This window comes from Mustela nivalis (genome assembly GCF_964662115.1).
Source record: "Mustela nivalis genome assembly, chromosome: 16".
In the NCBI taxonomy this organism is placed as follows: domain Eukaryota; kingdom Metazoa; phylum Chordata; class Mammalia; order Carnivora; family Mustelidae; genus Mustela; species Mustela nivalis.
Genome location: NC_139035.1, coordinates 20,168,795 through 20,183,699, shown reverse-complemented (window position 1 = coordinate 20,183,699; position 14,905 = coordinate 20,168,795). Strand labels below are relative to the sequence as shown.

At 40.0% G+C, this 14,905-nt stretch overlaps 1 protein-coding gene across 14 annotated transcripts in view; it reads left to right on the top strand.

Moving 5' to 3' along the window:
* The window catches only part of EDEM3 (ER degradation enhancing alpha-mannosidase like protein 3), a 77,622-nt gene extending 63,299 nt beyond the window's left edge, over positions 1-14,323 (top strand). For 7 of the 14 annotated variants that reach the window (XM_082702969.1, XM_082702961.1, XM_082702960.1 and 4 more), the window contains one exon: positions 5,303-9,284. In XM_082702969.1, coding sequence (XP_082559095.1) covers positions 5,303-5,712 — 410 coding nt within the window. In that variant the 3' untranslated portion in view covers positions 5,713-9,284. Of the gene's footprint in view, positions 1-5,302; positions 9,285-12,001 lie in introns of those variants that run through there. The other 7 variants (XM_082702963.1, XM_082702965.1, XM_082702970.1 and 4 more) reach the window with 2 other exon arrangements.
* The last annotated feature ends 582 nt before the right edge of the window (positions 14,324-14,905 follow it).

Genomic DNA, 14,905 nt, shown 5'->3' with positions numbered 1-14,905 from the left:
ATTTTTAAAGTTTTGTTGGGCTCTAAAGTTAGTGAGCTGTGATTCTGTTACAGAATGATCGTTTGATAAAAAGTCTTTAAAAAAACCTCCCCTTTTTATGTAGCTCTTTCAAGAATTGCACAGCTATGTTAACAAAATCAATATAATAAAATTATTGGTATAACAGAAACTCAGTAATAGTTTTATTAAATCAACTACTTTATTCATTTAGGAAAATATCCTAAGAAGATGATGTCTCTAGTGTTGTCATTAATTTGTCCTGTGCCATTACCACATGCCTGCATTTCTCTTCTGCATCAGCGGATGCTGATGCTATTGTTACAAGTGTAGATTCCTAAGTCTTACTCCAGAATATTGAATCAGACTCTCGGAAGGCAGGGGACTAGAATCTGAAATTGTAAACAAGCATCCCAGGTAATTCCACTCAGTTACACTTTGAGAAGCATTGAACAACACTAAGAAGGCACCTTTTCTTCCTTTTTTTTTTTTTTTTTTTTTTTTTAGTCTCCCAGTTATGTATGAACCATATTATACCATCAAGGGGGCTAGGTAGGATTATATAAGTACCTCCAGTAATTAGCATTCTTAAAATCTGCGCATTAACATGTCCTCCAGATTGCTCTTTAAAAATCTCATTCCACAAATTCATACTTCCTTTATAAAGTCGCACAGTTTTAATTGAGCAGTTCATCCCACATGTTGACACAGAAAATAGAAGCCCAAAGCCCCAGAACAAGCCCCTACTCCCACTCTCGCTTTCTAATTCTGATGAGAAGTTCCAGCGATTGATAACAGAAATATCTGTAATAGGGGTGCCTGGGTGGCTCAGTGGGTTGAACCGCTGCCTTTGGCTCGGGTCGTGGTCTCAGGGTCCTGGGATCGAGCCCCGTGTCAAGGGCTCTCTGCTCGGTGGGGAGCCTGCTTCTCCCTCTCTCTCTCTCTGCCTGCCTCTCTGCCTCCTTGTGGTCTCTCTCTCTGTCAAATAAATGAATAAAATTAAAAAAAATATATATATATCTGTAATAGTCTTGTCTGCTAGCAAGAAGATATCTTATTACACATTCTTCTAAAGAAGTAAAGCATTAGTAATTTATGAAGTGGAAATACTGCTTCCTCAGGTCAGACCAGTCCTACTTCTAATAGTTGAGCTTGTCATGGAAGTTTTAGTATCTTGTCTCTCATGTGTCCCACCTTTCCAAATTTTAAGAATTATTCCAACCCTGTGCTCACCACTGTGTGTTACATTTAGATCCAAATTGATAGTTTATAATTAAGAATCCATTTCCTTTTCTCAGTAGTATTTTAAAGGGGAAATGAATCAGCATTTTGAAGGTTCCAGACACGATCATGCTTTCAGTTTACAGTGTAGGTCTATGGTGCCTTGAGAGCAGTAGACTGTTTTCAGTCCTGCTCCTGTATGTATACCTACCTGATACAGAGGCGGACAGAGAAAATGGGGGAAAGAAAAGAAAGGTCCCATGGTTCGAACTGCTCAAGATTTAAGTCTAGCAGTGTTACTTTTCCTAAGATTATCCCCCATTGAACTTGATTGGGGTGAATCTACCCTAAAGTTGAACTGCAAAATTTAATATGTACACAGAAGACCTCTTTGCCTGGAAAGGAGCTTCTGAAGCATTCTTGTTAAGCCGAATTGATACTTACCTGCACCCTTCTATTAGCCTGACATGTTTGCGCATGCATTTTTGCATTTGTACATATCTTCCTTTTTCTGAGATGCTTATCCATCCCTATCCGCACACCCATGGCCCATTTCTTCTTGAGGACATTTAGCATCCTGCACACCCATTTAAATACCACCTTCTTTTTTTTTTTTTTTTTTTAAGATTTTATTTATTTACTTGACAGAGATCACAAGTAGGCAGAGAGGCAGGCAGAGAGAGAGAGAAGGAAGCAGGCTCCCCGCTGAGCAGAGAGCCCGATGCGGAACTTGATCCCAGGACCCTGAGATCATGACCCGAGCCGAAGGCAGCGGCTTAACCCACTGAGCCACCTAGGCACCCTAAATACCACCTTCTTAATGGAATTTTCTCTTATTCTCATAGGTGAAATGTAAGAGTGTCTTTTTTTTTTTTTTAAGATTTATTTATTTACTTGAGAGAGAGAGAACAGGGAGGGGCAGCGGGAAAGGGAGAGAGAGTTTTTTATTTTTATTTTTTTTAAGATTTTATTTATTTATTTGACAGATCACAGGTAGACAGAGAGGCAGGCAGAGAGAGGAAGGAAAGCAGGCTCTCTGCTGAGCAGAGAGCCCGATGTGGGACTCGATCCCAGGACCCTGAGATCATGACCTGAGCTGAAGGCAGAGGCTTTAACCCACTGAGCCACCCAGGCGCCCTAGGGAGAGAGAGTCTTAAGCAGATTCCTTGCTGAGTGCAGAGCCGGACATGGGGTTTGATCTCAGGACCCTGAGATCATGACCTGAACCGAAACCAAGAGTCAGACACTTAAAGGACCGTGCCACCGAGGCGCTCCAAGGATCTTTTTAATATCATTCTACTTTGACATTCATATTAAATCCTGCTGCTTTACCTGCTCTCATCTCTATAATCCGTGCTTGCAGCAAATGTTGGCCGGACAGACGTATCAATGATCATAGAACATTTCAAGTCTTTGCCAAGGCTCCCTTGTTCTTTTATTATTATAACTTAATCATTTTCTTGGGCGCCTGGGTGGCTCAGTGGGTTAAGCCGCTGCCTTTGGCTCAGGTCATGATCTCAGGGTCCTGGGATCGAGTCCCACATCAGTCTCTCTGCTTGGTGGGGAGTCTGCTTCCCCTTCTCTCTCTCTGCCTACTTGTGATCTCTCTCTCTCTCTCTCTCTGTCAAATAAATAAATAAATAAAATATTAAAAAAAAAAAAAAACAATCATTTTCTTGTCGTTGTATCCTGAGATTTTCTTCATTTTTTGTGTGTGTGTTTCTGATACTCCATTCCGGAATTTAATGATGTAGTTGTTAATGCTCTTGAGGACTGGGCTGCTCCCTGCAGGACGCTGACCCGCCCCGTAGAATAAGGCCGTGAGACCATGCGACCCCAACACTAACTCCTTCCTTGCCTTTTCTGTTTCTTCAACGGCCGTCTTTACTTTACTGATAGCTGCTGCTTTGCTGTCTGTCAGATAGTCTTACATATTTTCTCTGTCTAGGAAGTCTGGAAAGACTTGCTCTTCTTTTCAACTAATCTATTTGTTTACTCCTGTGCCAATAATAAAAGTTTGCTGTTTTGAATGTATTTTGATACCTGATAAGGCAACTCCCTTCTCACTAGTTCTTTTCAAAATTTCTTGACTTCTCTTCGATATATATTCTTCCATAAGAACTTCCAAATAATTCTATCTGGTCCCAAAACAAAACAAAACAAAACAAAAAGTAGAAATGGGGTTCATTTTGGAATTGTGTAGTTGTATGCTTTACATATAAGTAGAAAGTTTTACTATCTGTAAATGTAATCTGGTCTTATTGTATGTTTTTATTAACATTTTATGGTATTAAGTAATGTAGGTCTCATATCTTTCATAGCAATTCTAATCATTTTATAGTTTTAATTTTTATTATGAAAAGGGTACTTAACTTTATTTCTAACTTGTTTTTACTATAGAGCGGTTATTTGCCTATTTTATTTTTACCCTTCTTTTCAAGTTCTTATATTATCTTAATGTTATTTTTAAAAAATTTAGAGTTGCTTTGAGTTTAAATATACAGCACACTCTAAAAATACAATTTGATCTATTCTTTTCCTATATTTATACCGACTTCTGTTTTCTTATCCTGTTGTTTTAGCTAGATTTCCAGAATCTATTGCATAATCAGTAGCCGTAGGGTAATTTTTTGCCAAAAGCACCATTTTTATTACTAGATCAGACAGTACTACATCTTTTCCTATACTTCTAAACCAGATTAATACAATCTAGAAAAAACCCTGAAGGTTTTTCTTTTTGTTTTCCCTTGAACTTAGGGTAGCCTATTGTAAGTGAGCGGCCAGCTCCTGTTTTCTCTGCTTTGGTCCCCACCGTGATTTTCCCGATTGTTGAATTAAAGTATACCTTTTCCACAGCTTAGAAGAGAGAGAGTGTGGGGACTCCCCAGCTCCTGCAAACTTAAACTTCCCTAGTCAGGGAATCCTTCATCAGGGTGTACATAAACGCACCTGTCTGTACCTTCCCGCTTGCCTGTTTCCTTTAGTTTTTCTGGCTTCAGAGTATGTCCCATCTTCCCTTCCTTCCTTGACTCATTAACTCTACTTACCTTTTAAATCTCAGCTCCGTGTCACTTTCTGAAGGAAACCCTCAGCTCTCCTTACTCTTTCCTATTCTCTGTAAGCTTTCCTAGCAACATAAAACATGTCATAGTTACGATTTTCCATTGATTTTGTGTAATTATTTGTAAATGTTTTCCCCACCTGGACTGAAAGGTCCATGAGGGCAGGTCTGGTGTTTGGCTTTTGCCTCACGTTATTATCTTGCACAGTGCCTGCCGCACTGAGAGGGGCCCCTCAGGACCCACGAGCTCACTGTCTGCAGAGACGGGGAGCACACGGCAGGGGCCATCAGTGTGAGTCCCGCACTGTCTTGTGGGAGCCCTGAACAGAAGGTCTCTAGCAGTTTCACTGTATCTTCAATACAAGAGGTTTAACCTCCTCTTCAGCCTCCCAGTGGATTTTTAAATGATACCTTCTAATTCATAGACCTACAATAATGAAATACAATAAATAATCTGTTCTTGCTTGTCTTTGTGAAAATATTTTATCTAACCACATTAGTACCCTCAAATCCATAGTGTTGAATTATCTGCATTTTCATGGCTTACTGAGTGGAATTTCACTTTCCAAAAGAGTATTATCTTAAAACATACTGATAAGTGCTGTTTAAAATTTATTCTGTTTCATGTGTTCTCATGTACAAGCTTTGCTGAATTTAGATATTTAACAATAAGTTTTAGACATCTAGTGCAAATTTATATGCATTTTAGCAGTATTATTTAGTGTGTTTCTTGGCATAACTAATCCCCATTGAAGGCAGTCTAGATGATGACTAGAGTCATCCTTTTGGTTTGAAAGTTTTGTCGAATTGTGCAAAATGCATATAAAAGAAAAATGTGGTTACATTATTATTCGAAGGCAGTACTTTTACCCTTCAATGTTAATATTCACTGTTTTGCATTAATGTGCTTTTCTTTTTCTTTTATTTCTTCATTTTATTGTGAAAATCAGTATGCTCTTAAAACTGCCATAGTAAATCTTTTGAGTGGGAAAGTAGCATGAAGCTTCTTTCTTTCACATACAGATCCCGACATGGAAAGTGAAGAACAACCATCCTCTGAAAACGATTCTCAGGATCAGAGTGCTGAACAGATTACGCCAAGTTCTCAGGAGGTTGATTTGGTTGATCAAGAGTCTCCTGAGGAAAGTTCTCTAAACTCAGAACCAGAATCATCATCTCCAGCAGATACAGACAATGCTGCAAGCGTTTCTGCTTCTGAACAGAATTCTAACCCCATGGAGAACCATGAGACTACCAGTCTTGATGGTGAATGTACAGATTTAGATAACCAACTCCAGGAACAATCAGAAACTGAGGAAGATTCCAGTCCTAATGTTAGCTGGGGTAAAAAGGTCCAGCCTATAGACTCCATATTAGCAGACTGGAATGAAGATATAGAAGCATTTGAAATGATGGAGAAAGATGAACTATGACTCACTAAAGAATCCGGTGGTAGGTATTTAAAAAGAAAAGGCAAACTGTGGTTCACAGACACCCTGATACTAAGCAGGCTCTCTAGTGGGAGTCTTTGAGGATGCTGATGAGTAACCACGTTCTGACTGAGATAGTGGTCATAGGAACCTGGAGCATGCTGTGTTAGAGCTGACCTTGCTTAAAACCGTCCCATCCAGAATGGAAACTCACAGTCCCTTCCCCACCCTGACTCCCACCTGGGACAGCATCACACCACCCTGCAGCCCCTCAGGCCGGGAAAGGATAGCTGGGCATTCCTAGGAGCCAAATTGCTGTGCAGTCTCTGGATAGACAAGAAACAAATTCAGTTGATGGTGGAGTGGAGAATAGGAATTTGTTAGCTTTCTAGTTAAAGGAAGCTTGACTTTCCTCGTTTTGGGGGTTAGAGGCTCTTTTGGGAAAATACATATGAGCATTGTGGGCATTCTGGTTTTGCTGCCTTCACAAAAACACTCAGAGTGACCCGAGTGGTCATGAAGCAGATGCGTTTATGATGAAAACGGGCTTTGCTCATCACTTCCACTTGCTTCATCGTAAAACAAATGATTAAGATGACTTGGTTTTTTTCCTCTCTTAACAGTGTCCTTTTTGTTTAAACCAAAGGTGAACCCAGTGTACTTTTCTCAGTGAGTTCTCTGCATAAAGTTAATCATTGGGACCAGGTAAAAAGGTCATATAATATATTATGGAAATTGGTTACTTAATACTTAGGAAAAATGGAACAAGGGAGAAACTATAATGTAATATGAACTTGCCATTGGGCCTTCCGTAGGGAGAGCCATGACTACTCTGAAATGGAACTTAAAGTTCTATCCTTGTCGGGTAAATTATAAATCTTTGCCGGTTCATTTCTCTTAGAGGTGATTACCTCTAGCCATCAGCCTTACTCCATCCCATGTTTAGTATGCAGTTTGAGCCACAAGGGCCATACCGCCAATAGCTGAATACATTTTGTTCCATTTTTCTATTTTAGGGAGCCATAATGAAACTGTGGTAGTGATCTAAAAATCCTAGGGAAACTACTATTTTTTTCTTTGAAACTATAGTTTCTAAAGACGCACTTAAGGAATCTGTCACATTTTCTGTTGAATCATGGTTTTTGAGGTTTTTTTTTAACTTTTCTTTCTTTTTTTTTTTTTTAACAGATATTCCTTTTGATATGGACTTGAAAAGTAATCTATGGTAACCTGTGTAAGAAGCATACACAGTGCCAACTAACATATAGCCATATAGCTTAATGAGAATTTATTTTCCCTTTTTTTTTTTGGTGGCCGCATTTAAGTTTTAAAATCTGTTCTTGATACCCTGTAGACAGCCCTGTAATTGAAATCATGGTTTTATTCATTTTATTTATTTATTTTTAAACTTACTAAATCAGTTCTAAAGGAATATTTGTGAGACTTAATTTTCTTTCTCTTTACCGTGACATTACATATTAATTTTTTCTTAAAACACAGTTTTGAGGTACTGATGAACTTAAACTGTATGGGGAGCTGTTAAACTGTATGGAGAGCAGTGCTGTATTGTAGTTATGTATATTCGTGTACAGTATGTCTTAGATCCCAAGTAAACATAATCTTTTCTAGGGGGATAAATAGCTGCTTTCAAAAATTCCAGTTAAATATAATTGGGTCAATGAATAATAAAACTAATAGAGAATTCACGTTTTAGGGGGAGGGCGGGGAAGAGTAGTAGAATAAGACCTTTATTGGCTCTTAATTAAACCTGACACTAAAATGGATATTTTAGTCTTTCTGCATGTGAAATTTGGTGTAAGAAGATAGAACTATAATACATACAGTATACGGAAGGATAGACATAGTGCTTTGTTCATATTAATTGCAAAGCTGCCAAAATAGCTGAAGCTTAATTACTTGACTTGCCTTGATTTATAGGACTGGGGCTTGCAGAAAAGGAGCAGATGTTCCTCTAAGACTTTGATTCCAGAAGCCTTATATACATTGATTTGATTTTGTATTTGTAGCTCAGAGCCATTGTTGTCTAAATTCAACTTTTCTAAGTTAACAAAACAACGTGGTTTTTTCCCCCAGCAAAGATCTCAAGGTATACGAGAGCCTCCTTATTACTTTCCCTGCCCTTGGCCATTAGGGCGAGTTTTTGCCGTTCCTTGACGTCTAGAAGCAGATTGTTCACTTTTTTTAATAAAAGTGAATCCTTTTAAAATATGTCTTTTATAACAAGTTATACTTAACACCCAGAAGGAATCATATTTGATTTTTCCCTATTTGAGAAGGTGTAATGTTCAGCTTCAGAACTCCCAACGTTATCATTAACAACACATTCGTATTTGACGTACTGCCATGAAGTTGTTTTTTGAGTTCATTAAAAAATTCCAACAGCATTAGGTTGTTTTTTTTTTTTTGAATGTTTTGTTTTTTAAATACCTTTGATAGACGTTTTATTTACTTCCTGAATATTCAGGGGATTCTATGAGACCCTGAATTTTAGAAACATCTGGTCTACCTCAGTTAAATGTTGACTGCATAGAAACAGAGCTGAAGTGATCACCACAGCCATAAAATTGTTGGACTAAGAAGGATTTATACAATGTTTACAAACCTGGAATCAAGTAAGGATTTTATCTGAAAGTGAAAAATTAGATATTAGAGCAAGTATTTAATTCAGGTATTTTCAAGTTTTAAAACTTCACTTGTTTACCTAACTAAAAAATAGCTGTAGCTTTTTCTGCTTATGAAAGTCTATTAAAATGATACTCCCTAATTTGCAATAATTTTCCCATAAAGTAGGTGTGACAGAATTGTAATTTACTGGATATGTTTAGGATGGGATATTTTGTTGGGTAGGTTTTGTTTTTTTTCTTTTCTTTTTAACCTTTAATAGGCTTCCAACAATAATATAACTGTTGTTTCAGAACAAATTGTTTTTTGACATTATACTTTCCCCTTTTTCTTCACAGTATTAGAGAGTAAAATGAAAAATTGTGCACTCTCTAGTTTTAATTTCTAATTAATTATTCTTTTGAGAATTTCTTTAAAATTTAAATTACCATCATAGCCCTTTTTACAATAAAACCAGCATTTGTTCTCTCACCAAACCCCATGCCAGATTCATCATAAAGGAAGCTCAGCATAAGTAATTCAGATAGTGCTTATAATTTTGGAAGTGGGCGGTGGGGGTGGGGGGAGCTGATTTAGTAAATATTTCAACCGGTCGTTTTATGCACAAGGCTTCAGTCAGAACATAGAAAAAAAAACATTCTGTGAATGAAATATTGTATGTTCAGATTTTATAAAAGACATTTTTAAAAGCCCAATTTACAGCCGTATATTTTCTTATGATGTAATTTATGAAAAAGATGTCTGTACTAACAGGTGCTGTAACACTACTGTTGTTGGATTTTGTTGTTTGGTGATAAATGTATACAATATTTCTAAGGGAAACTATGTACTGTGATGTAAAAGTCTGGGCAAAATGTATATAATCCTTGTATATAATTGTGTATTTGATTATAATTACTGATTGTAAAGATTTAATAAAATATGTAAATATTCTGGTCTAGTTTTAATTTGGATTTACAGCATCACTTTGCCTATCTTTATACTTTGGTATCTTTTTTTTTTTTTAAAGGTTTTTCTTTTTTTAAAAGATTTTTATTTATTTATTTGACAGGCAGAGATTACAAGTAGGCAGAGAGGCAGACAGAAGAGAGAGGAGGAAGCAGACTCCCTGCTGAGCGGAGAGCCTGATGTGGGGCTCGATCCCCGGACTCTGGGATCATGACCCGAGCCAAAGGCAGAGGCCTTAACCCACTGAGCCACCCAGGCGCCCCTATACTTTGGTATCTTTTTAAAAAAATTTTTCACCAGTCTGTCTTCCCTTTAATTTTCTTTTTACCCCAGGGGGGCAAATCTGGGGATAGTTTAGGGTATAGAAACAAGCACTGGAGAGTTCCACAACTCAAATAGTGCGAAGGACCCTCAGAGCAGAGATGAGTTAATAATTCACAGTGTCAATATTGGTGACATGTTTATATTTTGAGTTTACTTAATAAAATCTTTGGCTGTTGTCATCCAAAGTCAACGTAGCCTCTCCTGTTAATTCCAGTGAGGCCACTCCCTTTTATTTATTTATTTATTTATTTATTTATTTATTTATTTATTTATTTTTAAAGATTTATTTATTTATTTGACAGAGATTGCAAGTAGGCAGAGTGGCAGGCAGAGAGAGAGAGGGGGAAGCAGGCTCCCCGCCAAGCAGAGAGCCCGATGTGGGGCTCAATCCCAGGACCCTGGGATCATGACCTGAGCCAAAGGCAGAGGTTTTAACCCACTGAGCCAGCCAGGTGCCCCTGGGGCCGCTTCCTTTTAGCAGCCACTGTCAGATCCTGGGATACTGTGCTGCTCATGTGTACCGTTCCAGAGTTTCTGAGCGCGGACCTCTTGAAAGGCCTAATCGTAATTACTATTATCTATTGATAATTGCTTTCGTTAATGATGAGTAAATTGTGACCCGAAGTTCTAAGCATCTCAAAGCCCCACATTTCGTGACGGCAATGGGAGGGGCTCTCTGGTAGATCTCCTGAGCCCACGCTCCTTTCAGCGCACCTTCTCCATTTCTCTGTCTTCAGCCCTTCTCACACCTCTGTTACAGTTTCGGCTCACCTTTCACTCAGCCACTACCTTCCCACCTGACCACTTTCTTCCCATTTGGGGTCAGAGTTTAGAAATGGTAGCATCCATTCTCAGGGTCTCCGGACATGAACTCTGGTGTCAGCCTGCCTGTATTCCCCGAGGACAGAACCACACTATTTCAGCAAGAGTTTAAAGGATCTAATAGTATCTCTTGGAAGATTTCAAAGGGGAGGTTGCCCTTTTTTCCTGGGTAAAGCAAGTTTAAGAGTTCTCTCTACTAAGAGAAGCTAAGAATTGTGAGGGTTGAGAATAGTGTCAGCATCTACCAGCGAGTCAAGTTTAGAGTTCCCAAAGCTTTGCTCTTGATTTACTCTAATAAGCCTGGAGGTCTGTAATGTTCATCTTCAGTGAAAAAGTAATGATAGACCCTTGAGGATTCTCTTAGTTCATAAAAGAACATACTTGTCGGGTTCCTGGATGGCTTAGTGGGTTCTCCCTCTGCCTTTGGCTCAGGTCATGATCCCAGGGTGCCTGGGCTCGAGCCCCGCATCGGGTTCCCTGCGAAGCAGGCTCCCTGCTTCGCTTCCTCTCTCTCTCTCTGCCTGCCTCTCTGCCTACTTGTGATCTCTGTCTGTCAAATAAATAAAATCTCTAAAACAAACAAACAAAACAAAACATACTTGTCATCCCAGATGACCGAAAAATGCTTAAGTCAGTGGCAAGATGGGAATATAATGCTAAATGAAGAAAAACCTGGGACTGTATATATACGATCTCAACTCTGTTGTATATGTAAAGAGAGACTCATTTATTCAGCAAAGACTTACTGAGCACCTCCTGTGTGCTAGGCCTTGTCTGGGGCAGTGGGCAACACATAGAAAAGGTGGGAGATAAAGTAGTAATATGATAAACTTACAGTGAGAGAGGATAGTGATGGAAATCAGCATAGTAAAAGAATTCTCTTAACTAGCCAAAATATGAACAGTGGTTGTCTCTGGATTGTAAGCAATTTCTATCTGTTTACTTATAACTTTCTGTGTTTTCGTAAGTTTACAAAATGAGTATGATTTTAAGAATAAAAACAGCCTGGGTCAGTTCAAGGATAAAAGGGAGAAAGAAAAATACCCCATCAGAGCCCTACCATCTTGAGCTTCTGCACAATTCAACAAGTTCCCGATGTGCCACGGAGCTGTCAGGGACAGAAGCCGGGAAGAGGCCGGCTGGAGAAGAGGCCGGCCCGAATTACGCCGCTTTGGCAAATGGATTGTTTTGAATTAAAGTTACTCAAGAAACAGCCAGTGTGAAAAGGACACTCTGACCTTCCTTTGTTCCCTGAAAAGAGGAAATAAACCTGCCACATGAAAGGGACCATCCCTGTCCCAGGAGGCTAGAGGCATCCTTATCACCAGAGCGCGGGAATGGAGAGGGCCATTTAGCAAACCTTGTTACTTGCTCACTAATTTGCTACACCAACTCCAAACCCTTTTGTCTTGCCGATTTTTCACAAATGTATTACTTCCTTGTCTGAAAAGTGTGACAAAGCTGCCTGCTTTGGTCTCTTCTTTGAATCTTGTATTTTTACGGGCTCCCTTACATAGAAAATTAAATTTGCTTTTCTTTTGTTAATCTGTCTTAGGTCAGTTTAGTTACTAGATCCACCAAAGAACTCGGAAGGGAGGAAAGGAAGAGCTTTTCTCCTTTCCAACAGCATAGAGCTGGGACTCAAAAGACTGCTCCGGAGGATTATGTGGACTGGGGAGAAGAGAAGAGGCTCTAAAACAGGGCCCTGAGCTAGCTGGTGTTCAAGACAACAGGAGCCAGGGCTTGTATGGAATGTAACCGGGCAGGCGGAGAAGGAGGAGGGAAAGGAGGACAGAGCAGTGTTACAAAAACCAGAAGAAAAGATTGTTTCAAGGAGAAAACTGGCCAATAATCTGAACCCCCTCCCCCAAAAAAAGTTGGTGCCAGCAAACTCACTACACAAGAATGTGGTTCAGTGTGGTCCTGTTGTCTAATATTTTTAAAAAGCCAAGAAAACTAGGTGAGATTTCATCTTAAACGCCGTTCAGGTTGAAATAGATGAGACAAGAAAGACCTCCAGCGTGCAACCCCTGCGCTGGCAGACCCTTGACCTCCAAACGTCAGTGTGGGGAGAAGACTCCTCCATTCTCAAGGTACCATTCACCAAGCTCTCGCTCCAGACTTACTATGGACACCAAAGGCCGCCTCCAACTGTTGAGATTTTCTAGGTTAATCTTTCAAATGGTGGTGATAACAGCTTTCCAAACAGATTATTGGTTTAATCAAGCAGGTCAATGGGGAGAAAAAGCCTCATCCATTCACTTTCCTACAATCTAATGTCAACCATGGACACCTCCTTTGGTGTGAGGCCATGCAAGTTCCTCTTCTCAAATCCAGTTCAGATGTCCACTCCATCAACATGTCTGGCCAGACTACTGCCTCAGCTTCACTCCAGCACCTACCTTCTGTGGTTCTGGGGGGTTTCCTGTCTCCCACCCTGGATACATCTATAAGCTTCTGCTCAACCCTACAGTGATTCCTTCAAGTTCCAGCAAAGATCTGAGAGATCTGGTCTAGTTACCTCCTCTTCACAGGCAGGGTGATGCCTAAGGCCCTCTTTGTAGAGCTTATCATAAAAAGAGCTGCCACTTTCTGAGTCTTCACCAGGCCTCAACAGATACTGGGCACTCTGTATCGGAGTCCTTCCCTATAGGACAACCTCGTGAGATGTCTGTAATTTCATTTTCCAGATCAGGAAGAAGAAGTTTCAGCAAAGTTGACCGGCTTGCCAGAAAGGACAGACCCAGTTAGAGGGGGCTGGAATTTGAGACTAGATTGATCTAAATCAGATTACTGCACAGACGGTTGTCAAACAAGGCTGCATCGGGGATTCTTATAAACAACTAGCTGGCCAACCAGCCAGCCACTGCAAAGATCTGGAAATTGAAGGTACTTCGCACTTACCAAAGACGTGGGAATAGGAGAATGGGCTGCTTTCGGATTCAAGCCTTATGGTCTTTGCGCCAGAAGATATTTATTGGAAACGTGTCGAAAGGCTGGGGTGGTGTGTATCCCTCTTTCCAAGGTAATTACCAGTTTCTCTGATCTTTGGCTCAAACATATTATCATCCCTAGTCAGAAGGGCCAGACCTGGGAGACATGTCTGAACCACACCAAAAAACCACACAAGTGGGTTTACCATCGCATCACTGGACTGGGAATTCCTGGAGAAGACAGAAAAGTTGGCCTATTCCTCTTCTCCTCACCTAGATCAGCACCTGACTGCTGAAAAGCCCTCACTAAACACTTCTGGAGTGAAAGGGGAAAAAAAACAAAAACAAAAAAACTGGTTTTGAACAAAGGGACAAACAAAAAGAGCTAGGATTCACAATCACCAAGAAATGTCAAAGACATGATGCACAGGCTTTGAAGACGGTGGTATGAAGATAATCCTACACTATTTTTTTGTTGGAAGCAGACATTGGGGGGAACACAACTCACGCAGTGATCTCAGAGTTTTAGGGCTAAAAGAATTCTGTTTCCTTTCCATCACTGATTCTCCTTGTTGGACAGAAAAGAAAACAGAACCCAGAGCAGGACGTGACCTGACCAAGGTCACATACGAGGCTTGATCACCTCTTTAGGGTCTGATGCACCTGTTTCAAAGTCATTCCCCTGCCTCAGGGCCTTGGTACCTCCATTCCTCTGCAAGTTAACATTTAGCCAGTGGGATGATGACTAACTTCAGAGTTGCCCCTGAGGTGCCTTTGCAAAACACCAGGACGTCCCTGAACGTGCTTTAAAAGTTACTGACTCAGATAATTTATTATTTGTTATTTAAACGTTCAGCACCTTCAAGCAAAAGTGTCCTTTAATTCCCTGAAAACGGGCCATTCTTCTCTTCCTTTCCTGATGAATAAACCAATTAATGAAAGAATACGCTGTGTACTTTCTTTTGTTCTGTTATTCATCTGAATTAATGTGTGTGGGCAAAGCTCAAACGGTGAGACCAAGATACAGATCTTTTGCCTGGTGGGCCCTCTTGTGGGTCGCAAACCTAGCAGTTCCCCAGGTTTCTTTCTGGGGTTGGCCGAAACGGTTCTCTTTTGACCCAAAATGACTGAACTGAAATTTCTAAATTTGAAACTCTGAGTAAGATACAGAACTACAATGATAAACAACCTGTTAGTATTTGTTCTGGTAAAGCAATAAGGGAGAATTCTAGCCTAATGAAGTCAGAGACATCGCGTCTTCAGCCAGGATTTTCTAATAGCTTATAGTAAGAATGATCACTGATTGGATGTTTCCCATATACTTAGAATTTATAAAGCCATATGACACAGGTATCATTGTTATTCCCAATTATTATTCCCACCAATAGCAGTTGGGGTTTTTAACTCCAAGAAACATACTCTGGCTAAACAAAGCAGGGTGGTGGGGAGGCACTGGCGAGAGCGTTCTCTTGGAGGATTCTAGCTGCGGCAACAGGGTTGCTGGGGGAGGGAAGAGGTTCTCAATG